Below are 27,671 nucleotides of genomic sequence, written 5' to 3'. Positions count from 1 at the left end.
GGGTCCCTTGGTGCTCCATGGGGATGTCCCGTCAGTGCCACGCGGGTCCCTTGGTGCTCCCACTTCTCTGTACTGCCCACGTCAACCTCCAACCCTACCATGAGGCAAGATAAAACTAATACCTGACAAAAAGGCCATTGCTTTCTTGGTGGTGTGTGTATACACACACACACACACACACACACACACACAGGATATGTATATACACATATATACACTATATATATAGTATATATATTATATTCCAAACCTAAAACTATCGTGGGCCGCTTCGGTCATTGCGCGGGCGCTTGGATTTCCCCAGCGAGGCTTGGGGAGCTGCACGCGCTGGAGCCTGTCTGGAGGTTGGCCGTGGTACGCGCCGGCTCGCTCACACTCGCAGAGGGAGGATAAAACGGGTATGCCCTTCCTTCRAATTTGAGGAGACGGTATTAGGTCTTAGTGTCGGCTCTGCAAGGCAAGTTGCAGCTTCTTTCCGTAATTCCCATTCGCAGGCATCTAGGAGCCGCCGCGCCTCCGCTTCGACACTCGATTAAATGCCTGTGCTTATTTTTTTGGAAAGACCTAAAACTAAAAGACGGAATAATCCAGTACAACAGCGTTTTGCTCAAGTTCAAAGTTATCAGGACTTTGAAAGCTGTGTTATAATGAGCTCCCCGAGGGCTGTACTGCGGGATACAAGCGGCAGCAAGTTCAACCTGTCCAAATGCTCTTAAATTTCTCTCCCATGTTTTAAGTTTCTGACCTTGGCTGTCAGATCACCACTAATTCGCAGAAGATGCCATGTGATTTTTCTGTTGATGATGGCATGATACTTCGCAGGCAAGAAAGCTTTCTTCGCCACAAAGTGTCAAAGTGCAGACAGGACGTGCCCCAAGAAAACGATGGCCTTCTTGTCAGGTATTAGTTTTATCTTGCCTCATGGTAGGGTTGGAGGTTGACGTGGGCAGTACAGAGAAAGATTTAGCTTCTACTTACTTGCTAATTCTGCATGCTCTCAGCAGTGTTAACATTGTATAGTCTCAAGCCAGAATGTGGAGTCCATAATAAACATTTAATAATTATGAGCTGAGCTCTCACATGAATATCTAGGATAGGTTCCAAAAAAATCCAAAAAGACAAAAAYAACCTTGGAAATGTAAGTGTCTGTAACTTTGATTTTACCCAAATGTATCTGTTCTGAATTTGACTCTCAGAGATGGTAAGTGGCCACAGATTGAATGTGGGTGGTCAGCAGTTCAGAAAATTGGGTCATCCATCTAAATTTGTCTCTATCTTAAATCTGTCCTGTTCACGTCAGTGCTGTATAAAGCAGTACAATAGTGATTCAATAACTTAGACAGCTTCTGTTATCAGACTACATAATCCATTTTCATACCAGTGAAGTCACCATTTAAGGGCTCTTGCAGATGCAAAAGCTGATGGTGGTGATGGACGTGGCCTTGGTTGCATATGAGATGCTGCAGGGTTTCAAATTTCTAGTCATGCGAGTGAGATGCTGCAAAACTACTCTAAGTTTTTGCCAGATGTGCGTTGAGAGTCTCAATGGGAATTTCTGGGAGCAGTCAGCTCAGACCTGCTGAGGTCTCATGCATCTCCCAGATTCTGGGATTTGTGGCTTTCAGTTATAGTTATCAAAAAGCATTATTTAAAATAACATCTCTTTACTATAGGTTCAGGGTGAGCATTAAAGCACCCCAAAGCCAGGACAGAGCTGGGAAATGGAGGTGGGCTCTCTTCCAGWTTGTACATTATCAGATGAATAATTAACTGTAGCCTAATTGGAAATCCTAATTAGTTTCTTACAACTGCACAAACCACAGGATTGCTTCAGTGTAATGTGGCTAGAGCTTGACCTTCAGGCTTTAGTATCACTGTTGACGTGAACGGCAAAGAACTTGACTTTCAGAACCTGAGTTATGTTTGCAGCACTGCAAGTCAGAAAGCATCCAGAAATACTTGTTTTAAAACTAAAAGATAAGGAACTGCCAAAAACATGCCTTTTCTATGTGTGAATCGCTATCAGGAAGCCTGTATGTGGAAACGTTCCAACAAATGCTACAAACACTTCAGGATATATTTTCTGGGTTGGTGTGTGTGTGTTTTGAGGTTTAGACAGGAGGTTTTGACCAATTTTATAGACGCGATGTAGAATTGATAGATGAACTTTGCGTTATCATAGCCCATGATATGATTTCATGAGGAAGTATGGTCTCTGGAGGACAGTGCTTTGTAGCTAACCTTGAGTGCGTCAGAAACAGCAAACCATAATGGAAGACGAACATATTTTCCTCTCCTATCCTTTGCTTTTAAGGAGTGACTAGTTGGGGACCTGCTGCCGTAGGTGTCATTTAGTGCTTTGGTCACAGGAGAGCAGAATGACACACGTAGCCCTGAATTCTCTGCAAGAAACATGGAGGCAGCAGCTATAGGAGAGAAGAGAGGGAGCAGTTTGGCTTTTCGATTGCTACTTCCAGGAAACTGGGTTTCCAGGTTGACTCTAGAGAGCTTTGTCATCAATATTGCAAGGGAAAAGATGAATCTGCCGCATTGAGAGGTGTAGAGGATACAAGCAGCAATAGGAGAAGAAATAACAGCTGGCGTTAGACGCGTGTATTCACAACCTGAGCAACGCGTAACCCAAAGTTAATTAATGACCAGCAAGACAGACTTGAATAATGTGAATAACTGGAAAACACTGATACTGAAGTTACAGTGTGTGTGTGTGTGTGTGTGTGTGTTTGTAAAAATAGTAGGTGAGCAATGGCAAAGTTGAACAATTCCTATCAAAATGTGTTTGTTTTTCTTCCACATAGGTGATACGGAGCAGGAGCTGGGACCCCCTCCATCCGTCGATGAGGCAGCGAACACACTCATGACTCGCCTGGGCTTCCTCCTGGGAGAGAAAGTCACGGAGGTACAGCCAGGGCCCCAGTACAGCATGGAGGTGCAGGACGAGAACCAGGTACGTCACCTCTTCCATCCCTTCCCTGGTTTTGCCGCAGCAGCTCTGTTGGTTATGATTAAAATGAAACATGTGAGATAGGAGTTATTTTCTATTTATACGGTAGCCGAGTGTCTCATTACGGTGAAATAATTGTTGCGGGGTAGAAGGTCCTGTCTCGCCGTTAGACGGTGAATCATCATTCCACGCCAGCGGTCCACGTTTTGTGGATCAGCTGCGTGAAATGGCGGCGGTYGTTTTTCTGTTGCTGCAAATGCTGTAGGAGTGGGTAGCGTTGCTAATCAGATTATAGGGATCAAAATAATCTGGACTTCCGTGGCATTTTAGATGTTAGGGAGGCTTCCAAAGTGTTTTATCGAGGTTACATAAACTCTTGACAAATTTTCCAGGAGGGACAGGTAAGTAGTAATATCCTGATTTTGTAGATAGTCACAGGTTTTGCTCATGTTTGCCTTAGATGATGATTTCATGCTTCAAAACAGATACAGAAACCAAATCATGAAATCTTTATTGTGATAAAGCTTGTTAAATCCTTTTGTCTGGCTGAAGAGCAAACTAGCAATAAGACCATGGTTCTGGCTGAAATGTGGATTTTGTGGAAATTACCTGAATTTCTCCTTCCTCTTCCCCAGCCATCCATTCCCACCAGTGTTGATGAGATGAGAATGAAACTAAAAAAACRTTTTTTTCTTAAGTTAACAAAAGACTAGTCTATTATGTAGCACAGCAGCCTGAAACGCAAAGCCTAGGTGCAAGTCCTTCGTTTCTTTATTTTTTCCTTTTTTTTTTCAGATTCATTGCGTGACTTTGCACAAGTCACAGTGAGAGTACTCATCCCTTAGGCACAGTTCAAAGGAACTAATTTAAGGTCCTGAATTCCCTCAAAGAGTCGATGAAAGTGGCAGCCAGGAAGATGGCTCCATGCGTTAAAGCCAAATACTTGTAGTACTGTGTGCAGCTTATCCTTCATTTCTCTTCCCTGACTCCTACYGTGTTGCGTGTCCAATTCCTTGCTTCCTTCCAGGACACTATGTGTGTACGCGTGCGTGCATGTAGGAGTTAATTAAAGACTGCGAGGATAATCAGCCAGTGTATTCATGAGAACCACATCAGAGGCACCAGGAAATGGTGCATATTATTAACTGTGGTTATTTTTCTAATCCGTTGGTTGGGAGGGCTCTTAGTCTCGCTTATCAGTGAGTACCTGGCTGGCCTTTGAAATGGAGCAGAAGTGTTTTCATGTCGTTACTGTGTCCTGTACTGGCTTGATGTTGTCAGAAGAGCTTTAGCTACTCCTCCTAACTGTGCGAGTGGCCTTTCCCTTCCTCCCGCTAAGGATCCAAAGGAGCCTTCAAAGCATTTAGAACTTTGGTTTGGGTATATTTATTTTCCAGCCACATGGGTCATATTGTTTAAATAGCCCTGCTTACTGTTAACAGTGCAAGTCACTGCCAGGTTTTAACCCTCAGGAGTTCTTAAGGTAGAGTGCAAGGGCATTTCTCGCTAATGCGAGAGCAACGCASGGTCAGAGTAAGCAGTGTAAATTGGATCAACTCAATGAAAAACCTAGAGCAAGATGAGGAAGATGAGATGTTGTTGCTGTTTGAAATCCAAAGAAAAGAATAGCAGCTGCCTGGAGGAAGATTGTGAAGGATGGAGATTTTATTCCAGTAGCAAACACAAAAGCGAACAGGCGGGAGAGCCGGTTCTTGGTGAGCAGGGTGGTGGGCTGCCTCCTGGAGCGTCTCGGTCCTGCGCTGTACGCTGAACTGAAAGGAGTTTTGTCATCCATCTTCYGCGTGAGCTAAAGCGTTAATACGCAGCATGCTTGAGAGCCAAGAAGTGGRTTTTTGTAAACCTTTTGCTCTTCAGTACATTCATTAAGCTTTTGATGATTTCATTCATTTTTTGTGTAAGTTGGGCTCGATTCGAAATGTACTTTGCTATATATTGTGCTGGAAAATGTGCTTTTAACAGGCACATATTTGAGCTGAATGCTTCAAAGCTAAGCAGAGCTTTCTGCTATAAATGGTTCCTTTTGTTGTTGCCTTTTGAAAAAAATTAAAATCCCATCTTTTCTCAAAAGTAAAAGATGTCTTTGGAGAAAAATAAAAGAAAAATCTTAAGAGAAACAGCAGAGAGTTGTGCTCTAAAATAGATTGATATCTTAGGCTGTGTGCTAATTTTTGAATGAAAAAGTTCTACARGGCCTTTGAATGCTATTCATGTGCTGGGGAAGATAAAGAGAAGCTGATTCCTCAATTACTGAGTTAATTTTTTCCTTTCTTTGTGAGCATCTCCTGCTGTCAATGCTTGCCTAGTATCACAGACTATTTTAGATTGGAAATGACCTCTGGAAATCATCTGATCCAACCTCCTGCCCAAAACAGGGCWGACTCGAACATTAGATCACGTTGCTCAGGCTTTGTTCGGTCGAGTTTTGAAAATCTCCGAGGCTGGAGAATATGGGCGACCTCTTCCAGTGCTTGAGGAGCCCAACTGTGAAGGGCTTCTTGCTTATAGCTAGTGGGAAACTCCTTTGCTCAGCTTGTGCTTGCAGCCTCCTGTCCTTTCCCTTTGCACTTTGGAGAAGAGTCTTCTCCATACTGAGATAGYGGAAGACCTCAACCACAGCTAGGTGTAATTTAGACTTCTCTTCTCCAGGCTGAATTCACCCCCTTCCTTCAGCCTTTCTTCACGTGTCGTATGCCCCAGCCCTCTAACGGGCTTGGTGGCCCTCCGCTGACTTTCTTCATTTGTCAAGTTCTTATGCAGGGGAGCCCAGAGCAGCACGTCGCGTTTCATCCATGCTTTCTCAAGTGCTGAGTGGAGGGAATTCCTTCTGCTTTCACTTCATCACCGCGATGGTGCATGGGAGCAGCTTGTGTTTAGAGAGAGGAAGACATCTAAATAGAGTGCTRAGAGTTTAGAAAGCTCGTTATTTCCCTCCCAGGCCCCTTCTCCCCAGAGGCACGGCTGCAGCAATCCTCTCCTGCCGAGGAAGGTGGGCAGCCTTGCTACGCTGGTGCCACTCTGTCCAGATCTGCCAGCACCTGGGTGCCCACCGTCAAGCACTAGSTGTTTCTAAACAGGAGCCGTTCTCAAATACGCTCCATCGTAAAGCTGYGTCTGCACCGCAGCGTGCAGCTCTCCTGAAAACCTCCCTGGCGCTCCTTCACGGACTGAATTTCTTCAGCTGCTTTGCATAAACTGGTACTGAAAATCATGCAGCAAGCCATTTCTGGGATTTGCAAAGATTAATTCTTCTACTAATCATTGATTAATTARAATCTGATTGAGACTTTGACTATGAGTTTGCACTTGAATTTAAAAATGAAAACAATTTTCTAGGTTTTAATTTGTTAATTTACAGGGTCTGGGCAAAGCAAATGTTCTTTGTATAAAAAGCTGGGACTAGGCTGCTGCTTATTATTCTAACCATGCTTTGCCTTCTGAAGCGAGAAAATAATTATTTGCAATCTCACCAATGCTGAGCTAAAGCAAAGATAAGGAATAGAGGTGTTTTCACTAAAACTGCCCAAATCTGTAAATCTGGCACATTGCATTTCCATTCAATTGCCTTATTTTGAATTTGTCAAAGGATACATTTTCTAATCCAGATTGCTATGAAATTGCGTGTATTATGTGCAGTCTCTTTCTTAATCATGCCTTCTTTAATGAGAGATCACAAATRCCAAAGAATAAATCCTTTTTCTCCTACTTTCTGAAACTTTTTTTTTTTTTTTTTAAACTGTACTGGTTGCCAGCAAAGCACAAAGGACAATGAGACTGTGACAGCACAGTTTAATTTTTCAAAGCTTAGTGGAAATGTGACACATGAAACAACAGCAATAATAATACAGGATGTTCTGTCAATGGAAATTTATGTTTAAAACTTGCATAGAGGAACATTTTTCTATATCAATACAAAAATAAAACATGTCAATCAATGCCAAGTGATATACTGTGTTACTTGGTGATTTCCAGTTGCAAGCAACTTGTTCTTAAGGAACTGCATCAATAGCACTGGAAATAAATATATAAGAATATCACTTTTTGGCATTTCATGAAACAACGATGTTATYGGCTGGAGGGTGACGAGTGACCAGTCTTGCACTGAATTTTAATTTACTTTAAAAGTGTAATTTTCTGTGTTTTAAGGTTTTGGGGTGTTACTTTGTTAGTATTGGGATTAGTTTCGTCAGGGATTTTTTTTAAATAACACTTAAAACAAGGGTRTAGAAAAAATACACACTAAAGAATTATTAATAGTAGTAATACTGGTATTCTCACAGTTCCTAAATGTGAACTRATTAAATTTTTAGATACTGTAGTATCATTTGGGCTAGGAACAGTGAACAAGCAGAGTCACAGAATCGGAGAGCAGTAGAGGCCAGCAGAGACCTCTGGAGATCGTCTGGTCCAGCCCTAAGCTGTGTGCAGATGGGTTTTGAGTATCTCCAAGCATGGAGCCTCTACAGCCTCTCGGAATTTCCAGCATTCGACCACCCTCACAGAAAGAAAGTTTTTTCTTCTGTTTAAATGGAATTTCCTTTATTTCTRTTTGTACTTATTGCCACTTCTCCTGTCGCTAGGAAGAGTCTGGATCAGTCTTCTTTACTCCCTCTCGTCAGGTGTTTATAGACATGGAGAAGCTCTTTCTGGAGCCATCTCTTCTCTAGGCTGAACTGTCCCAGCTCTCAGCCTTTCCTGGTATGACATGAACTCCAGTCCTTAAAACGTGTTTGTGGCCCTTTGCTGGAGTCTCCCCAGTATGTCCTCGTCTCCACTGTACGGGAGAGCCAGGACACCCTGTAAGTGTCCTCACCAGRGCTGAGGGGGGAAGATTCACCTGCCTCAACCTGCTGCCAGCACCCTGCCTGATGCAGCCCAGGACGCTGTTTAGGTTCTCTGCTAGAACCTCAAGAGCTGTATTACATTGTATTTGGTGCAGTTTACTGTATTGTAGGTGAATTAAGGAAAATGAGCATTGGACAAAGTTAATTCCAYAGCTCAGGTGTATAGATGGAGTCTGACGACCTGGGACAGATGAGAAKAGATGCTTCTGCTGTAGTAGGTAGCTCAGGAAAAACATCTGCTTGATAGGCAGCAGTAATCCAAAAGGAGAGCTCCATGTAAGCTTTTTTAGAAAACTAAATAAAACTTAGCATTTTAAGTGGGAAAAAGAATATTTTCGTATTGAATCTTCATGCATAAGCTTCTTTTAATTTGGCCACTATAATTAATTAGGCAACCATAAATTAAATTGCCAAAATTAAAAACAGTTTCACAAAGATCAATGCAGTGTTTAGACAGCTGAAAAGATTGCAATATGAGCGAACGAGAAAGGTTGGTTGGCAGCCAATACACATGACAGGTGATATGATGAACAAGTGAAAATGGAATATACAGGGAATCAGAATTTATAGGGCAGTCAGCCTGCCTCCAATTCCTRGAAGGACTACTTGGGAAGAAAAAAAAATCTGTTTGTAAGAATCTAGAATATAAAAGAATGGAAAACAACGATAACCACAATCTGCTTAGTGGCACGGTAAATTGGATGGGAAGAGGAAAGCGTTGTTTTTTCTTTCGAGGACATCCAAAGATGATACAGTGGCAACCACCTCGTTCGCTGCCGGGGTTTTTTATATGGCTTCTGCAGGGGGATTATTAATTTATGGAAATACTTATGGCTCTATTGATACTGTGTGCAGTCCCTCTGTTTTTATAAAAGCATGCCCAGGGAGGTGTCATGTTAGCCTTCTCTTCTTGGTTTGCCAAGGTGCTAATGCAGGTTTAGGGTATTACCTGATTATGGAAAGGTGGATGCAGTAATGTTTGCATGGAAGCGAGGGATGGTGGAGGTAAATCAGGATGTTTGTCTCTCCAAGTTTCTCTGTCCTGCCCGTTGTATGAGTTACTATAYATTGCCTCAAATGTCTGATTACGTTATGAGTAAGGATTGTTACAAGGCGCTGTGGAATTCCTTGATTCCTTGGGCATGCTTCAAAAGTCAAACAGAAGAAGAAAGTACAGGGAATGTGGAAGAAGGGGCAGGCCACTTGGGAGGAACATAGGAATGTTGTCAGAGTGTGCAGGGATGTGATGAGGAAGGCTGAGGCCCATCTGGAGTTCAGTCTGGCAAGGCATGCCAAAGACAACAAGAAGGGCTCAAGAAGTGTGGGTTAGATGAGTGGACAGTGAGGTGGATTGAGAACTGGTTGAAAGGCAGAGCTCAGAGGGTTGTGATCAGTGGCACAGAGTCTAATTGGAGGCCTACACCTAGGGAGGAATAACCTCAYGCACCAGTACAGGCTGGGGGCTGATCTACTAGAGAGCAGATCTGTGGAGAAGGACTTGGGAGKCCTGGTGGATGACAAGTTGACCATGAGCCAGCAATGTGCCCTTGTAGCCAAGAAGGCCAGTGGTATCCTRGGGTGCATTAGGAAGACTCTTGCCAGCAGGTCGAGGGAGGTGATCCTGCCACTCTGCTCAGCCCTGGKGAGGCCTCATCTCAAGTACTGCATCCAGTTCTGGGCTCCCCAGTACGAGAGAGACGTGGAGCTGCTGGAGAGAGTCCAGCGTAGGGCTGCGAAGATGATTAGAGGACTGCAGCATCTCTCTTATGAGGAACGGCTACAAGAGCTGGACCTTTTTAGCCTGGAGAAGACTGAGAAGGGATCTTATCAATGTCTGTAAATACCTTAAAAGAGGATGTCAAGAGGATGGGGCCAGACTCTTTATCAGTTGTCCCAAGCAATAGGACAAGAGGCAATGGGCACAAGCTGAACCACAGGAAGTTTCACCTGAATATGAGGAAAAACTTCTTTACAGTGCGAGTGACAGAGCATGAGGACAGGTTGCCCAGGGAGGTTGTGGAGTCTCCTTCTCCRGAGATATTCAAAACCCRCCTGGATGCAATTCCTGTCTAATGTGCTCTAGGTGACCCTGCTTGAGCAGGGGAGTTGGACTAGGTGATCATCAGAGGTCCCTTCCAACCTCAACCATTCTGTGATACTAGCTCGCTTCCCGGTAGTCTTCTCATTTAGAAACCAGTAAATCTTTCACGTTCTACTTAAAAAACAAAAAAAAACCCCAAATGTCCTAGGCATTTTTTAAGCTTCAAGTATATACACTTCAAACGCATTCTGCGGTTTGCAAGTCTGATACTTTTGGTTGCCTGGGTTTCGAATGGCATTAAAAAAAAAAGGGAATGATCATATAAATTTGTATAGGGGGGTATTCACAGAGAGTGAAAGAAGTCTCATTGAGCAAATCTGGAGGGACCCTCCCCAGTCTCTGCCAAACGTTGTGGGGTTGGCAACCCCCCGCAGAGGCGCCGTGCAGCTCCTACAGGTGCGTACAGAAATGCTTCCCCAGGCATCGCTAGGGCCAGTGTTCACCACAGCACTGCTTGCTCTAAGGTAGGAAAATAAATTTARGGGGGTCCATTTTTAATTTCCTTGYTTTACATGTCCATGCCTAGAGCAGATGGACCTTTGGCCTGACCCAGCGTGCATCCGTGCCCCCCGGCACAGAAGCGTCGCTCGCTCTCGCTGATCGTTTCAGTGCTTACAGCTCTTCTAAAAACCTCTCCCAGAAACTCGGCTGCGAATGCAAAGCAGCTTGAAATTGGGCGTTTCAGGTTTTTTGGAGTGTTAAAGGCAGTTACGCCTTTTGAAGGGATTAGCAAGTTATTTCTGCATGATCATGAAGAAGCGCTGTGTAATACTTATTAAATTGCCGGGTTAGGTGAACAAGAACACCTTCCCAGTGCTATGGTCAGTGAGCCATCCTCCGTGCTTACCACGCTTTGGTAAGTGGGGGCAACATTTTGCTTACTTCCTACAAATATCTTAGGTCCTATCTTCAGAAAAAAGTATTTTTTGCTGGGGAAGCGTGCAGACGGCTCGCGTAGCCTGGGGTTAAAACAGAGGAGCTGYGCTAAATCACAGCTAGCCTCAAACTGAATGCAGGAATGGTCGTCTTGGTTTAGTAGATGGATCTCTGTGCACGGTATTAAATGCACAGGCTCTTCTGAGGTTCTTGCACATGGTTTCTTATGGGTTCTTTCCAAAGGAACTTTTAAAACACCGGCCTTTTATAATGCTGCTTTGCAGAGCAGCCTTTTCGCTCGTCCRTTTTTCCCAAGACTTTATCGGGCAGGGAAAGCCATTCTGTCCGGGGAGGGGCTTTCTCCTATCTAGATAAGGGATCTCAAACTTCCTCCTTGCAAGGGTGTAAAACCATTGTGGCTTTTCTTGAATGGAAGAAACACTTACAGAGCAAAAGAGAACTCGCAGTCCCACTGAGATTTCTGACCGGATGGAAATRGCACAGAGGTCTATGTAGCGTTTCCTGTATGGGACGAGTCTTGCCACAAGTAAAGGTGAGATCATGCTGTATACTTATCACCCTGAGGAGCTCCACCCAGCCAGAGGCACAGATTTACCTCCCTCTATTGTACTTTTTGTTTATTTGATTTTTACTTTCCGTTCAATATTAAGAAAATGCTAAAATTTTGTGATAACCTATGGTATAAGGCTTGTGGTACATGCTGCTTTATTTGTTTTCCGGGTTTCCTGTTGAACGTGGGAGCTGGACTCTGTTCCGCTCCAAGAAGGAAAGAAGTTGAAAACACATCCAGTGTTTCTGTGTGCTTTTCACAGACATAGGGAAACATAGCGGATAGTTTCATTCTGAATCGTGAAGCACATTTTCCCCCTGGTCTGGAGGAAGCAAATCCTCCCGCGTGAGCTCCAGAAGGATTTCTTCCTTCTCCCGCGGTGAGCGGTTGCGCCGAGTGACGTGTTCCCCCTTGCAATTTTGCAGACGTCGGCCGTAACGCAGCGGATAAGCCCGTGCTCCACGCTGACGAGCAGCACGGCCTCGCCGCCGGCCAGCAGCCCCTGCTCCACCCTGCCTCCCGTCAGCACCAACGTGACGGCCAAGGACTGCAGCTATGGTGCCGTCACCAGCCCCACGTCCACCCTCGAGAGCAGAGACAGCGGCATCATAGGTGAGTAGCCAAAGCCCAGCAGCGATCCACTGGATTGGTTTAACAAGCTTTTTTTATATATATGTATATAGATAATATGTATGCATTTGCTAATAACTGGGAAGGTTTTGCATTATTCAGGTTGACACTTCAGTAACTAAGGTGAATTAATCCCGTCTTCTGCTCCTCATCGGTAAAACTCTAGAGAGCCAGTGAAACTTGGGATGAATGAGGTTSAGAATAGCCTAAGTTGTTTGACACAAAGTTCTGGAAAGTGTTTAAATAGTGAGAGAGGAAGAGTTTATTTTTTCTCCTTTTATTTTTGCTTCACGTTTTCCTCCCATCCATTCTGATTCGCCTTTTTTGGCCTATCACAACCTTTCTTCTCAACCTCCTTTAATTCTAGTGAGGTTATGTTGTTTCTTCTACCAAGTTTTTCTGTTGTTCTGTATGGTTTCCTTCAGCTGCTGTCTGTGCTTATTTCTGAATGTAGAGACTCTAATTTAGGGAGAGACGACTTTTTTGGCTCAATAAGAAAGGTGGGATGGTSTCAGTGCCAGGTAATGGCTGTAATTTGGGGCTACTATCCCCTCCTACTACTTCAAGTAAACTTAGAAGTATCTTTTTTTTGGCATTGTTTTTTCTTAGCATTTTTCTTCTCTTAATGCTCTTTGGTCCATGGCTGCTGTTCCTTGATGTAAGAGGAAAGAAGATGGATGATGTTCACATACTGTGGATTTTTCTATATCAACATTTGATGGGAAGAGGGGAAGTCACTGTCAAATGTGCTCTTTTTTTGCGTTAGACTGGCTTTAAGTTAATTTTTGTAATGCTTCCTAGCATGCTATTATTCATATCATCCTTTTAGAGAAACTATGAGGATTATTTTAGATTGTCACTAGCCTCCACCTCTTCCTGTCAGGACAACAGTTGTTCTTTGGGAGTATTGCTTCTCATGTTCAGCTCTCTTTCTATTAAAAAATAGGACTTCATTTCTGCATTCCCATATCCTGTTTAAGGCCTGTACATAAGTCTGGTTGCCTTGTGTGCCCCATGACTGTCACTGTCACCTGCATCCGTGACTGTGCCTCAAAAACTACTAGTTCTCTTAMGCTCAGCAGYRGACAGGAGCAGAGCTAGAGTAAAAYAAATTTTGGTGGATCGCTATGGTTGCTATAGCAGGTTTTTCACTGGCACAATCTATAGACTTGGAGAGCTTTTTATGCAAAGGATCTTGAGAAAACATGCAGATTAATTTCTGTTCAATAACTGTAAAGGCACAATGGAAGAAAAGTAAATGGAAATTCAGGCAGTTGGTGCTAGCTGGATTGTCCTTTCCGCATCTTTAATGTTGAGTATTTGTCTGGATAAGAAGATGCTACTTTGCCAACAATTTCTGTATTACCAAAAAAAAAAAAAAATGATGAGAGGAAGGTTGACAATTTAGGGACTTAGGGAAGTTAGTTGTGCTAATGATTAATATTTTGCTTGGCTGATCAGGAAATTTGGGCTTAGCTTCAGCTGCTGTATGCCACAAAAACCTTTGTTGCACTTCTGCCTGCATGATCTTAAAATGCAAATATGCAAGCTATTCTGAGCTGCATACCAAAGTAGGTTAATGAATTCTGGGAAAATTCATTGCGGTATCATGCGTTGTTCTCTGCTCACATTGCCCCCGGTCAGAACTTCACTGTCCAACGGCAGCCCTTCAAAACCAGGTTGTGTGGGAGAGTCATGGTGAGTAAAAGCGCATGTGCAATTTAAGCTAGCTCTTACTCCTTAGCAGACCCATAAATTAGGTTTAAACCTGGAACAAAGCCAGAGGTAGAGCAGCGGAGTTTGCAAAATGTTGTGAGCRTGTCCTGCTAGTTAGATTTGCCGGTGTGTGCTATGGTCTCGTGTTGAATTCATCCTGCCCGTGTGGTTGCTCCCTGGTTGCCAGCCTGAAGGCAATGAGGATGGAGATCCCTGCAGTTAGGTGGTCACCTGGAGTTTCTTGTCCAAGGGAGATTGGAGGAGGTGAACGCCTCCTTCATGCACACCTATGTGAAAGTGAGGTGTCAGCATTCATCCTGATTCCTCGTGTGATGAGTCACAGGAGCTTTTTGCCCAAAGTTTCTATCCTACCTTTTTTCAGTAGATCTGCAGCATTTCTTTTTTTTCACTAGAGTAAGAACAAAACAAGGTTCCTCCTCCATCCCCAATAAATTTGCAGGAAGGTTCCCTTTTAGATAATTTTTTGTCAGGAACTAGATTTTTCCCCTGRAAACTGGCTTATCTTAAAGCTACGTTAATGTATCCCAGATGGAAAAAGTCAGCAAGATGCAAGAGGTGTGTTTGTATGGAGCAGGAGAAGCACTGTTCAAGTCTCTTAAAAAGCARTGCTTTCTCCTTTTAGTGTTAGCACTCAAAGGAAAAGTGAGGAAAGAACGGGGAAGGAAAACCTCTTCTTCCCTTCTTCACCCCCACTCTCGCTTTGACAGCAACATTTTCAACACCTTCTTATTCTTGCATTTGGTAGAAGCTGGGCAGCTACAACAAATGGTGAGGAAAATTGTCTTCTCTAGTCACGTTTTCCAGCAGGAAAAAAAAAAAGGGGGAAATTCTCAGCTAGGTCTATTTTGCTGTGCCTCTGCTGTCCTTGGCGAGACGTAAGATCAACTTGAGCAAGGGGTGGCTGTTTCCCCAGGGAAGATGAATGTGCAGCTTTGCCATTATTGCATTGTTCTGTTGYGAATTGGGTGTGCAATAATTTTGAAAGGTGACAGCAATTCCCTGGAATTATTTTTCCCTACAGCATCACACAGAGAAATTGTCCACAGGCGCAAAGCGAGCCGTACCCCACCGCTCTCTGAGAAAAACCACATCAGCTCCTTCCTCTCCAAAGGGTCAGGGCTCGGCTTTCCGGCTCGGTTGCATTCCTCTTTTATTGGGTGCAGAACTTCTTTCTCCTCAGCTTGTCCTCAGCAAGGAGGACTGCAGTGACGTGGCTTTTGCTCCGAGTGCCTTTATGTGGTACCTCAAAAGCGTAAATCTCTGCAAGAACTCCATGCTGAAGCCACTGATACCCTTGCAATATTATGTTTGGAAAAGAGTTAAGTTTTCACTAGGTATTTTACTTTTCCTGAGTCATGGTCTTGCCTGTTCCTCTCAAATAAGCATAATTTAAACTATTAGCTCATTCGCTTCCAGGAAGGTACATTATTATAACAGGCTGTTCCTACCCATTTCTTATTTGTCATGCTAAAAGTTAAAAGCCTGGGAAGACCTCTTGATTTTTGCCACCTATTAGTCCTGAGCTGTAACTAGTGTGACCTCCAAATCTCGCAACTGTGAATCACCATCGTATTTCCTGTTTAAAAAGCAAATGACTTTAAAGGGTGTCCCAGAAGGTTAATATGCTTCTTGCAAAACAGTTCAGAATCAGAAAGGCCAGAAAAAAWGTTAATCAAAGTAAGAACTTGAATCTTAATTTACACCATTATGCATAACTGCACTTTGTCATGTATTTTTTTCTTAGCCTGCAATGGTTTTTACACATTTTAAGCTCACTTTACTTGTATGTGTTGCTAGTCTCAGCATCAACGAGTCAAAGTTAAATTGAACTGTGGCTCTTTGGACTCCTAAATAACTGTGTTAGGAGCCTACCCCTCCATTGAGGTGCACAGAAGGGACATTTGAGTCTTTAAATACAGATGTAAAGACCAAATTTCAAACAGCCAAGTTTTCTGTGATTCCTTGTCCCCTTGGAGTTTTTTTCTGTCCGTTTCTATGTCAACTGTTATGTAATTTCTATGATCGTTAGAGAACAAATCTCTAATCTGCGTCAACTCAGTGATTATTTCATGTTGACTGATCGCTTTAACAAATACATCACTTGTGTTGGATGAGACATACTTTGAAATTTTAGACTTAATAGCAAYAGGAAGTTCAGTCTCCTTATGTTGAAAGGGTAACAAAACTGCTGCAAGTTCCAGATCCTTCAAATTCCAGCACTCTTCACCTTTTCTGGGACAGAATCCTTTGCCTGTGACGGATGCTGTAAATGCAGGCTCGGCTTTAATTAGCTGCTGTATAGGGTATCCCTAAACCCATCCCAAGCCAACTTCTGTCATTGCAACTCTGTAGCAACAAGTATTTTTGTTAGGGAAAAAAGCTTATAATATAAATTTTTGTATTAATAGCAACTCTTTAATTATTTTTTTCTTCCAGAAGGCTCAAACTCAGTGTCCATTTTTATATTAAAAGTCTTCTGAAGTCAATTTATAAACGACCTACAGAAGCGGTAGGATAGACAAGTGCAATTGCCGCTAAAGCAAAGGTGCAGGAAAATTCCCCGAGAAAGGGTTAGTGGGCTTTTTTATTTTGCTCMGTACTTCTGGGAGCCACTAAATGCTTTTTGAGGAAACCAGAGTGGCTGGTGCAAACATTGACCTGGTTTCAACCTCTGAACAGCTTCCAGGATTTTTTTGGCTCTCACCAAATACAAGCGGCCAACTATTAATGTTCAAAATCTGCTACTGAAAACAGAACTGGTCAAAGCATCCTGTGCTTCGTACTTCCAGTCCCAACAGGAGAATGGACTTCCAGGGTGTCCCGCTGCACGAATACAGCAGAAAATACGAGAAATCTAGAGCAATCGTCTGCRAGCCTGTAAAATCAAATGTGTGCTTTATATCATTTAAAAGCATCCTCCACAGAGTAGCAAAGAGCTGCTGCTTTTGCCTGTTGAAGCCTTCTGACCAAAGAGACTTTGCGTCGGCGCGTTTGCTCCCTTAGGAAACGGGGCTGCGCTGCTCACTGCTCCTTACCCGGCAGCTCCGATGACCCGCGACGGAGTCCAGGCTTGACGCTTAGGGCATCGTCTTCGGAGACGGCAACGCGTGTGATGTTGAAGCAACTTAAAAAAAAAAGAAAAAAAGAAAAAAAAGAAAAAGCCAGTGAGCTGTGTAAATCCYGCTGTAGCGACGGAGATAGCTTGAATACCATGTGGACCAGCTGGCTTCACTTATATTTTATGGATTTTGAATGATGAAGAGCAACATGTAAAGGACATGCCTTCCCCCTTCTGAAAAGCTTTTTTTTTTTTTTTTTTTTTTTTTTTTCCCAATTCTACTGTTCTTTGCTGGTTCTCTTGACTCCTGAGCTATTATCAGGTTGCTCCTTGCTACAGATCTGTGTGTTGGTGGGTTAAAAATAGCTTTGTTAATAAACTCGTCCAGAGTGCGTGCTAAGCAGAATAGATGCCACTGACAGTAAGACAAGATAAATTTGTTTGCRAGTTTAACTGCTTTGAGAAGGGAATGAAGCACAGCTCCAGAGGCACTCCAAGATAAATTTAGCTCAGGTTAAATATTTTTGTGATCTTAGAGCTAAACCATTTGGCTTGTGACATTCTAATCAGCGTAACAAAATGTGCTGGTTAATAATGAATTAGATTTCTCAGAACTTGAGCTTTTTTTTCTTTCTTTCTTTTTTTTCTTTAATCTAGTCAAGCTTCATGGACTCCTGACCACCTAAGCATCAAAATTCCCACTTTTGGATCCTGACCCCAGTTCCACATTCCCTTAAAAGGGGCAAATTGAGCAGAAGGAAAGCGTTTGCATGCACATGCACCATCATTTGCTAATAAATWCATCAAGAGCGCGTGATGAGGGGTGAGAAACCCAAGTATGAGCACTCCGGCCTGGAACAAGAATTGTTCATTCCTGCAGCTAAGTCAGGGAGGCATCAGTATGCTTGAACGGTTACCAAACTCTGGCCCATAAATGCTGGGTGGATAATGCATCAGCTACAGGTGTTCATGATGTTAGTGAAAAGCAAGGGAGAAAGAAGGGAGTTTGGAGGCTTAAGCTGCAGGAGGAGGCATGGGACACATGTTCTATTAAAGCTGTGAAATTTGCTTCACCTTACAGTTCAGCCTGGTAGATGGAAAAAAAAAAGGAGGGGGAAGGAAAAAAATGGAAAGATTGATTAGAAGAGAGCTAGAAGAAAAGTCAGTGTTGTCAACTCCCACGGTTTTATTTTGAGTACTGTGATAAGTGATTTTTCTTCAGTTTTAGCTGTTGATGGGATGAGATTAGCCAGGGCTGTCGGCTTTTATTTGAAGAAAGGCGAGCTTTTAACCTTCAGTAATGAAGAAAAGCTGGGCAATGATCCAAGCATACCCCAGAAGTTAAAATCAAGTATAGTAGTAACTTCCTTCACCTTGTGCACATCCCCACACCCATACACCTCTTTTCTGTTTGCTCATTTAAATCTCAGAATTTTAACACCTATTTCAAGACTGTTGTGAACTGGAAAAAAAAAGGAAGAAAAATTAGCCTTGCTGATACTGAAGAAGGCAGAAAATGTGAGCTGACGTTGAAGAAAGAGGCAAAAATAAAGCAAAATGGTAAAAGAAGGGCAGTGCACAGAGGGGACTGAATTAAGAAAGCGATGAAATTTTGGTATAGGATTAAAGGGGTTTGTATGCACGGATAAAATCCAGTGGTTGCCTGCTGGTGCTATATAGGTGGTGAGGCGTGAGATACCGGCATGCAGGGTGGAAGCACAGCACGCAATAAATACAGAGCCTGGGCGGGTAGGATAGCACGCGGCGTGTATCCGCTGCTGCCGTTCAGTAAGCCCGTGCCCGTTATTTTTGTTCATCGTTGCTGTAGAGGTTTTACTCCAGATACCTGTTCGGTATGGTTTTGTCAGAGGAGTGTGATTAAATAATACATTTAGGAGCGTGCCGTGCGATGCAGGCCCTGCGTTCGCAGTCCGCGAGCCCCGGCGGGCGACGAGGCGCTCGTTCCACGCTGCCCGTCAGCCGGGTGCGCCGGGCCGTGCTGCCAAAGCGGTTTTAGGACCTAACGTCAGCGCGATTTGTGGAGCTGGCTGCTTTGCAGTGGTTATTTCTTTAAGGCAACCCAGTCCCTATTTCCTGCTGGAGATGTCCTATCAACCCCTGCGTATTAGTGAATTGCCTCGCCGGTGCTCATCATAAATGGTAGCAAACCACTTTCCGTTGCGGTTCCGTCTAAACGCGGACATAAAAGTTGACATTTTCCAGGCGCGATCTCTGCCTGGAGCAGAATTGGACCGAGTGGTGCAAATTCCCCAGCGTGATTTGACTCAGACTAATCCAGTTGAAAACCTCCTGCTCCAGGGCACTGGCCAGCAAGTAACAGGAATTAGAAATAATATTTAGGGTGCTGCAAAGACATGACACTTGTTCGACGAAATGTGCTACTGGCTGCAGTGACATCGAGGATGCTGTCTTAGATGTGCTCCTACTTYAATACCTTTCTGTTTTTCCCAAGGGGGGAAAAATATTTTAAAACGTATCACTTGCAGAAAGTTGTGAGCAGACTGTTTTAGCGAAGGAATGAGCCTGGACAGGGATACGGCAAATCCTCCCGGAGCGCTGCGGTGGGTGCTGCCAAGGGGCGCCCGGTGCTCGCTCCTGCCCTTGGCACGTCTTTGCACATCAGTATTCATCAATGCGTCTTGCGGCACCCGGGGGTCTTGGATGCCTCGGCCAACGCCGGGCCGGCCGCGCGGCGTGCCGCTCGGGGACGCTGGGTGCGGAGCGAGCTGCCTCCAGGCAGATGGCTGCGAGCCCAAATCCCGTCTTCTTAGGGTGTCCGAGGTCATTGGTTTATCGTTCGCAAATTTAGAGCATGCCGCCGTTTGAGAAACCGCGTTTGCTGGAGATTTTGATCGATTGTGCGTCTACGCTCTTAAAAAACGCGACTCGTAAGAAGTTTTCCTGCGGCGGCCGCAGGCCTGCTGCTTCCCTTTGCARTCCTTGCGTTAAGAAACGGCTCGTTTTGTCCTCTCCACCAGTGCGACAGGCAGTTTGCCCGCGTCYGACGCTGATGTTGCGACGGCGGTCTGGCGAGTCGGCGTGGGACTCGTCCCCAAGGGTTGGGTCTTCGTTCCCTGCGCGACTGTGGGCAGAGATTATTGCTGTAAAGCACGGTTAATCCCCGGCAGGGGCGAACGCCGGAGAGCGCGGGCGGGTGTGCTCCAGCACCCGAATTAGGCGGATGCTGGCCCTGTCCTCGAATACCCTCTGCGGCTCTGTTCCTTGGAAAATTGAGGGTATGAGTACGCCTTGCAGAAATAGGAGTATTTTGCAGCTTGCCTTTTGGYGCAGGCGTTTATCTATGGGCGTCATCCAAACCGGAGCTTAACTTAAAGTTCTTTGCATTCCAAAAAAAACCCCAAATCTTTGCACTTTCTTCATACCTGAGCACTACTAACCCTTCCGCCCCCAGGCATCGTGCTGAAGCAGCCCCAGCTGGCGCGGACAACGTGAGTTTGCCCGAACCAGGAGTCGCTCCCTGGCTGCGAGGTAGCAGTCGCCGAGCGCGCCGCGGAGCTTTCCTTCTCCGCGGGGCCGCGCGCGGCACGCCGCTTCGCGCTGCCGCCTGGCTGCTAGCCTCACGTCTTTTAAATAAAATCAGAATCGCTTGGATTTCAGATAACTCACGGAGCAGGTTAAGTGCACGGAGTAATCGCAGCCTGGGTGCTGGTACTTCTGTCCTCCGGGGTCGTTCCGAAGGTAAACGAATCCGCAGGGAACAGTCCTGAATACCTGACTCAACGAAGAGTTTGTACATAGAACTGCCTTAGCTTAAAACGCTGAAGTTGATGTTTAAAATAAACACAAATYGACGATTAAAAAAGGGACCATCAGGGTTTATTACCCTTTTTTTTGACTTTGCTGCTTCACGTAAAGAAAGCTCATTTTGACGCACTGTTTTACTTGGTTTTCCGCCATTTGATGCTTGCGAGGGTTATTTATTTCAGCTGCTGATGTGCTTCCACCAAGATTAATTAGAAATAAACTGAGGTAGATCTTTAAAATGAATGTTTTTTTCCGTAAGCAGACAACATCATACACCTGGCCCTACGGACCCCTTCTTTGAAATGGGGCTCGTGCAGCTCAGTTGCGTATATTGGTTTTAAATTTCAAAATACCTTGTAAACAGCCACATTTTGGACTACCTCGGGAGATACGACAGCACCGATCTCCCTGTACAGAGAAGCGTGTTATTGAGAAATAAAAAAGGRCAGATGGGGTAAGGCCAAAGTTGCCCAAAATTTATTGGGATGGCGAAAGAACAGGCACAGGAAGAATTATAGGTCTTGCTTTTTTATTCTTCTTTTATGGTTTWGTGACTTCAGATGCAACCATTTAATTCTGGTTCCTGTTATAATGACATTTAATCTATACGACTGAGCCAGATGAGTCCTTGGACGCTGAAGTTGATGTTTTTGCATCGGGGATAGGGTCCCGCCGTCAGCTTGATGCCTCTGCAGGCGGTGCAGCCTGGAGCCCCTGATTTTAAAGGTCTGTGGTTCCTATTTCGTTAGTGGAGAGAGGTTAGGTTTGCAAGCGTTTCCAGTGACTTTATTCTTGTGCCTATCATCTGAACAACTGGCTAAAATACGTAGAATGAGTCTCACCCGCTCACAGTTCAGTTGCATCCTTTAGGATCCCTCTGACCCTCTTTTAGAGGCTGCTTACTGTTGAAATTTGGCTTAAAAAAAGCTTTCGCCTAAAAGCGTGTGACTTCTCGGAGCAATTGCCTGTTTGCATTTATCAACATAGAAATAACCATTAACGCTGGCTGTTAACGAGGCTGCTGCGCGGCCCTTGCTGCAGGATCGGGCTTGTGCGAAGGCCAGGCAGGCTGCCCCCGAGGCAGCCTAAACCCAGCGCGATAGATGCGTGCTGTTTTGTCCAGGGACAGATGGCACAGAAATTAGCAGCAAATTTGCACTTGGGAAGGTATTTACCATAGCTAAGTGAGAACGATGCACTTCAGGGGATTTTTGAGCTACGCAGTATCAGTAAGTCGATGGACAAAACCAGCACACGTTTGGGGCTTGGGAGTAGTCGGGGTGAAGTTGAATCCTCCAGGTTTTGCGCCGAAGTGCAAATGTGTTGGCGAGTGAGTGATAGCATAGTGAATTTGGTTTGTGATTTTCTGGTTTGCAGCTGTTTTTACTCTAGCTACAGGCGTTGGGACCGTTCCTCAACACCAAAGAGGTTTGATTAGGACCTGGAATGAGCATGGGGAAAACTGAAGAGCTGAGGAAAGTCAGAAGCCTGAAAGGGGTTGTGACTAGCAAATAGCTAAACCAGAATTAAGAGCAGCAAATCCCAGCTGAGGGGAAGATATTAGTGGTAAAAATCAATCTAATATTATCAGTTACCAATTTGAAAGTTAATATAGCAACAGTCTTTATTTCTGCAATCAAATAATATGAAGGAGAATGTGTGGGTTATATTTAAAGCTGCATTAAAAAAAACTGGTGCAGATCAAAGAAATACTGGGATCAGTTTCTGAACCAAATTAATCCATAAGAATTAATCATTAATACAAGTTAATTGTGGGTTTTTTGTGTCTGCGTTTTAGCAGTGTTGGATACGGCATATTAGTTTATAAACCTGTCTCTAAGAACAGCCTCTAAAAAGGTGGTAACTAGGATGCAGATTAACAGATGGGAAGAGCACAGATAATATTTCTTCCTTAATCCTGTCTACTCTTTGTATGCTTGTGTGTTCTGACACAAGGTTGTGCCTGGTTTTTAACACTCTTTCTAAGTACAAATAGCTTTTAGCAGTAGGAGCCCAGACATCATAGCTGGATGATCTTTGAGAAATAGTGAATAGAAACAGTATYATTAAGAAAACTTCCATAATCTCTGATTTAAGTGAACGCGCAAACTCCAGTGAGCATCGTTTTTGGCTTTTGCGTTGCCCCGCTCAGTGCAGATCAGGATGCATGCGAGCAGTTCTTTCTTGGTTACTCATTTTGTTTATAATTTCCTCCTTGCAGCTACTTTGACAAGCTACTCCGAAAATGTGGAACGCACGAAATACGGAGGGGAAAGCAGTAAAGAATTAGGGTCGGGAGGAAACCTGAAACCGTGGCAGTCGCAGAAGTCCAGCATGGACTCCTGCCTGTACCGCGTGGACGAGAACATGACGGCCTCCACCTACAGCTTGAACAAGATCCCGGAGAGGAACCTGGAGACGGTCTTGTCCCAGTCGGTGCAGTCTATTCCGCTTTACCTTATGCCACGGCCAAATTCAGTAGCAGGTAAGAAATGAATTTTTTTGCCTTTAGGTCAGAGTAGTTACGGTGAGACACAGTGCATACATGTCACAGCCTTTTTTTTTCATTGTTTGAAGAAAAGTCTCTTTTCAGTGATCACTGAGTGTGTTAAAATTTTCTTTTTTATTTGAATTATTATTTCTAATTGGAGAATTACTGAGGGCAAAACATTGTTTAGTCGTTATTTCAGCACTCTGAGATCCCTCTTTTACAAAATTGCAGGACTATAAGATTATTGGAGATTTTACATACATTTATATATATGTGTTACGTATAAATGATTTTTTCTTAACAAGTATCATTGTAATACAAATATTTTCAGGTTTAAAATAATACATAATTCCAAGGCATAGCCATTTCTACTCTTTCAAAGGAACCAGTCTAAGAAAAATCAAGGGCCTGGTCTTTTCTGAAGGTGATGATAACAACTTGGGAGTTGAGAACTATGAGACTTCCTCTCTGCAGAAAAATCTCTGATTCCCCCCYGCCTGATGCGATTTTGCCCTGAATATCGTAGCACACAAGCGAGGCTTTTGTGTGCATGCACTAGTTTGGTTTTTGCAACATATGGGATTTACTAATGAATATAATCTTTTCTTTTGGCATCCCATCAACATTTTCTTCATTTAATTTCCTGTCCACCATTCAAAAGACTCTTAAATGATGCTGCAACATATCTCATTAGTGTCTTTTAACAATCTGATAAGTTCCTCCTTGAAGTTACTACCAGCAGGACAGAAAGAAGAGATAGGGTTAAAAATATTACAGCTTTACTGAAAGGCTTCTAGTCTGAAATTGTTCTCACTTTGCTGCTCTGTTGTCTTTGCTTGGTAATTTTTCTGGGGTTCAACATTGGGTTGAGATGGTCTGTATGGCTATCTATATATATTTGATACGGTCCCTGCAGGATTCTCCTGCTGGCTGACAGCGTTAATATTGGTCCTGAAACTCTGGACCGTGAAGGGCCTCGGAGATTKACTGCTAAAATAGCATCTCGTGTCCACCTAGGCTGCACTGGATAACCGGATTAGATTTACTTTTTTAACGCCACTTTGGCAGATCAAAGATCTAAAAGAATGTCGAAATGAGATTTTACAGACACTAAAATAYGAGGACCCTAACCACAGTGATGCAACAACAAATGCTATTTAATTTGCTCTGCAAGAGTAAAAGCAAGGGATTTCAGAATGAAAAGAGATGACGGCAAAAGGGTGAGAAGCGGCGATTGCATAGCCCGGTCCGCAGGCATTGGGTTCGCTTCTTAGGGACGACACTTCACCCACACCCTCCAACGAAAAACAGAGCAGGCCAGGTGGCAAAAAGTCTAAATACATGTGGGCTTTGGTTCCCCTGACTCTGGAAGTAGTTGGCTTGCAAATACTTTTTCAAGAGAAAACCAGCTAGCAAGGCTTGGGAGCAGTTTTTCTTCTTTGCTGCTTTCAGCAGTAAGTTAGCTAACAGAGGTCACATCCCGGTGTAAGTGCTTGTTGTAGCAACTTTGGGAAAGAATGCAAGATACGGCTTAACCTTTTGCTATTGAATATTCATATATTATAACTTTTTGATGCTATAAATTTACAGGAAATATTTTCCAACCGATAAATTTGCATACTTCTCCCCCCTGCCTCCTTCCTGGACTAGTTAATTTTGATATCTTTGTACTTGAATGATAGGAGAGGAAAACCAGATCGGGCTGAAAAGGTGCAGTTTCTTGGCTGACTTGAGCCTCTCTCCGAAAGGAGCAGTTGCCCAAAGAGCTAATCCCRCACCGTCCGCGGGCTCCATCGCGTCCTTGCACCAGCACTGTAGGTATTTGATAAATCAGATGAGCAAACTTATCTGCCTGAAAATGATTCCTCCGGAAAATATGTGCATTCATTTCCAGTCCGGAGCCCCAAGTGCATACAGGCAGACGCATGGGCCAGATGCTGCCTCCTTCTCAGTGGTTCAGGCTCATGGTGAAACCACACCTTTGCTAAAACAAGCTGTTCTTGCCTTATTTYGAAATAGAGTTGCGTTTATTTTATATGCTAACCCTCTATTTTTAGTAACTAATGCATGGCAGCCCTTATCTTGTGGATTTTTTTTTTAACGTTATCCCTGGGTATCTTCCCAACTGGGATGTTGCATTTGGTGGAGGATCTTTGGTCTGCATTTGGTCTGGATCTTGGGAAATCACTTGGATTCATGGGTTATTGCCTGTGTGATATGATATTTTTCTTAAGGAAATTTTTTTGTGGGAATAGTGAAAAGCCTCTTTTCACATGAGCTCACTAGGAGCGCGCTTGGCAGCCGATACGTAGTGAGTTACTGCACGGCGATTTTAGGGTATTAAGACAGAAGCAGCTGTGAAAGGCGCTTGCTGTTTTGCTGGGCGGCAAGTGTTTAAAAATCATTAATAGAGCAAGGGAAACTGTGCAATAAAAGGAAAGGAAGGAATTRTTCTGATCACAGGAGCAAGAAAACTTAAAGGTCTCGGGTTCATGCCTAATCGATGGACAGCACATTGCTAGCAGTGTGGCTATGAGTTAAAAATGCTACTAATACACTAGAAGAAAAATAAGAAAAATATGAGCATAGGGTTTATGCATTGATATTGTGTCTAAGAAAAAGCTAGTAAATGCTGTGAAAGGAGTTGCCGCTATTTTTTCCTAAAATCACCCTTTAAAAGCTTGCAGTTGTATTTAAGTAAATGGCATCATACGTTGGCGCCAACAGCCCCTTCGAGTCGGCCAGGGGAGTTCGTGGAACCGGCTCCTCCATTCCAGCTTCAGATTTCATCAAGTCTTTTCAAGCTAAAAATGCAGTTCAGGGCCTGAAATTGGTTTTGCACACCGTTCTCAGATCGCCTTTCTAAATGCAGAGRGAAACTCAGCTCTGCAAGCACGGTTTTCTGAAGGTTTTTTTCCCCTGATATTTTCTAAATTGTCCTGTTTCAGCTGTTTTACTTAGGAAATCTCCATCACTTCAAGAATGTGGGTGGTTCCCTAGATATTTCCTTTTATCTTTGGTGAGAACATCTATTTCCACAATACAGCTCTAGGAAATGTAGAATTTCATCAGTTACGTCACATTAAAAGCAGAGGACTTAAATGGTAGGATAGTTTTCACTCTGGAGACTAAAATATATCCTAATCCCCATAGACGAAAGGGATGGTGGGTCTGCTTGAATAAGGGCTTTGATTTCCCGTAGTGTCTTGGAGTTGGAAGAGAATTGCCTGGGTGTTATATTTATAAGAAAAGATGTTAGTGGCCAGGTAACTCCCATTTAACTCTCATGATCGCGGTTTTATAGACAAAGCCAATAACGACACCTCTACTTGGATTCCTCAACACTTTTTAATACCAYGCATTTAACAGCGTTTAACTCCAAAGTTTTCCGTGGTTTAAATTTTGACTTTCAATTCCAGGTGGCTTTAGCATAAAATAAGGGGGAAATGCAATGCTTTTGCCTGAATTAAATCCTTGYGCTCGCCTCATTTGGGAAGTCCCAGCACCTCCAACCTTTGCAGCTTTGCTTTGAACAGTTAATTGCTGTTGTAGTACTTTAATTAAGCCCCTCTTAAGGCTCTGGACTGGTGTAATTTCTTCTAATCTTGCTGACTTCAGACTTCTGAGACGTCTTTATTTGCATAATGGTTATATTATTAGGTAAAAATCAAGTTGAGTCCTGCTRCCCTTTTAGTTACGCTTACTGGAAAATGCACTCTATTTTGGTAGATTCAAGCCCTAACTATGAAAAACAAAGAGTGAGAAGCATCACTGGTTATGGATAAGATAAGTCTCATTAGCACGTCAGGATTTTAAAGCAACGTTTTAATTGCTTGTGCGTAAGGTGGTGATCATATTTTCTATTAACAAATACCCYGATGATATATTGCAAAGCCATTAAAATACTTTTCTTTAGTTGAGCCAGTGCTCTATTATAGGCTTACACGATATTAAATTATTGTGGGGTTTGATGTGTTTTAAAAAAAAAAAGGCAAGTAAAAATGTTTCTTAGTTCTAATTAAGAAAAATCCCTTCCCTTTTTAGCAAGTCAAGATAGGGAGCATTTGCAAGTATGTATTAGCTCTCTAGAGCACGGCCTTTTGCTTCATTCTYCTGGAATTAAGAGCAACTTTTCTCGCTGCGTGACATTCACAAAAYGTAATGCAGTAATCACTAGTCCTAATTGAACTCCAAAATCTGGAAGCTTTTTTTTTWWAAAAAARGGGGATAAGAAAAGAAATAGAAAGGAAAAAGGAGAGGAGTCGTAAGTCATATGGAGAACCTGTATTTGTTACAGCCAGGAGTAACGGTGCTACCTTCCCCATAGGCTTCCTCTGCTATAAATGTATTTTCTTCTAGAAGTTTTACTGGTGAAGCTGTGCCTGTGTGAGGGGTGRTACAATGGAAAAATTTCTGTCCTTAGCCAACACGTACAAAAGCTCAGCGTAAACAGGGTATAATGCTGCGCTGCAACAGTCACTGCCGAAGGTGCCGGCGATCGCAGCGGCTCAGGATGCAGAGCTGATCTGGAAACGCTTGGAGATCGTGGCACGAGGAGCAAGAACGAACAGCCAAGGACGACGCTTACTGAAATTCC

At 43.6% G+C, this 27,671-nt stretch overlaps 1 protein-coding gene across 3 annotated transcripts in view; it reads left to right on the top strand.

Annotated features, from left to right (window-relative positions):
- TANC2 (tetratricopeptide repeat, ankyrin repeat and coiled-coil containing 2) overlaps positions 1 to 27,671 on the top strand; it is a 238,284-nt gene that overhangs the window by 136,274 nt on the left and 74,339 nt on the right. For all 3 annotated transcript variants that reach the window (XM_085309950.1, XM_085309949.1, XM_085309948.1), the window contains exons 7-9: positions 2,817 to 2,965; positions 11,798 to 11,984; positions 22,805 to 23,068. In XM_085309950.1, coding sequence (XP_085166076.1) covers positions 2,817 to 2,965; positions 11,798 to 11,984; positions 22,805 to 23,068 — 600 coding nt within the window. The remainder of the gene's footprint in view (positions 1 to 2,816; positions 2,966 to 11,797; positions 11,985 to 22,804; positions 23,069 to 27,671) is intronic.

The sequence above is a fragment of the Rhea americana genome, unplaced genomic scaffold (assembly GCF_003343005.1).
Source record: "Rhea americana isolate MKP2758 unplaced genomic scaffold, rheAme1 scaffold_308, whole genome shotgun sequence".
Classification (NCBI taxonomy): Eukaryota; Metazoa; Chordata; class Aves; order Rheiformes; family Rheidae; genus Rhea; species Rhea americana.
This window is presented reverse-complemented; position numbering and strand designations above follow the sequence as displayed.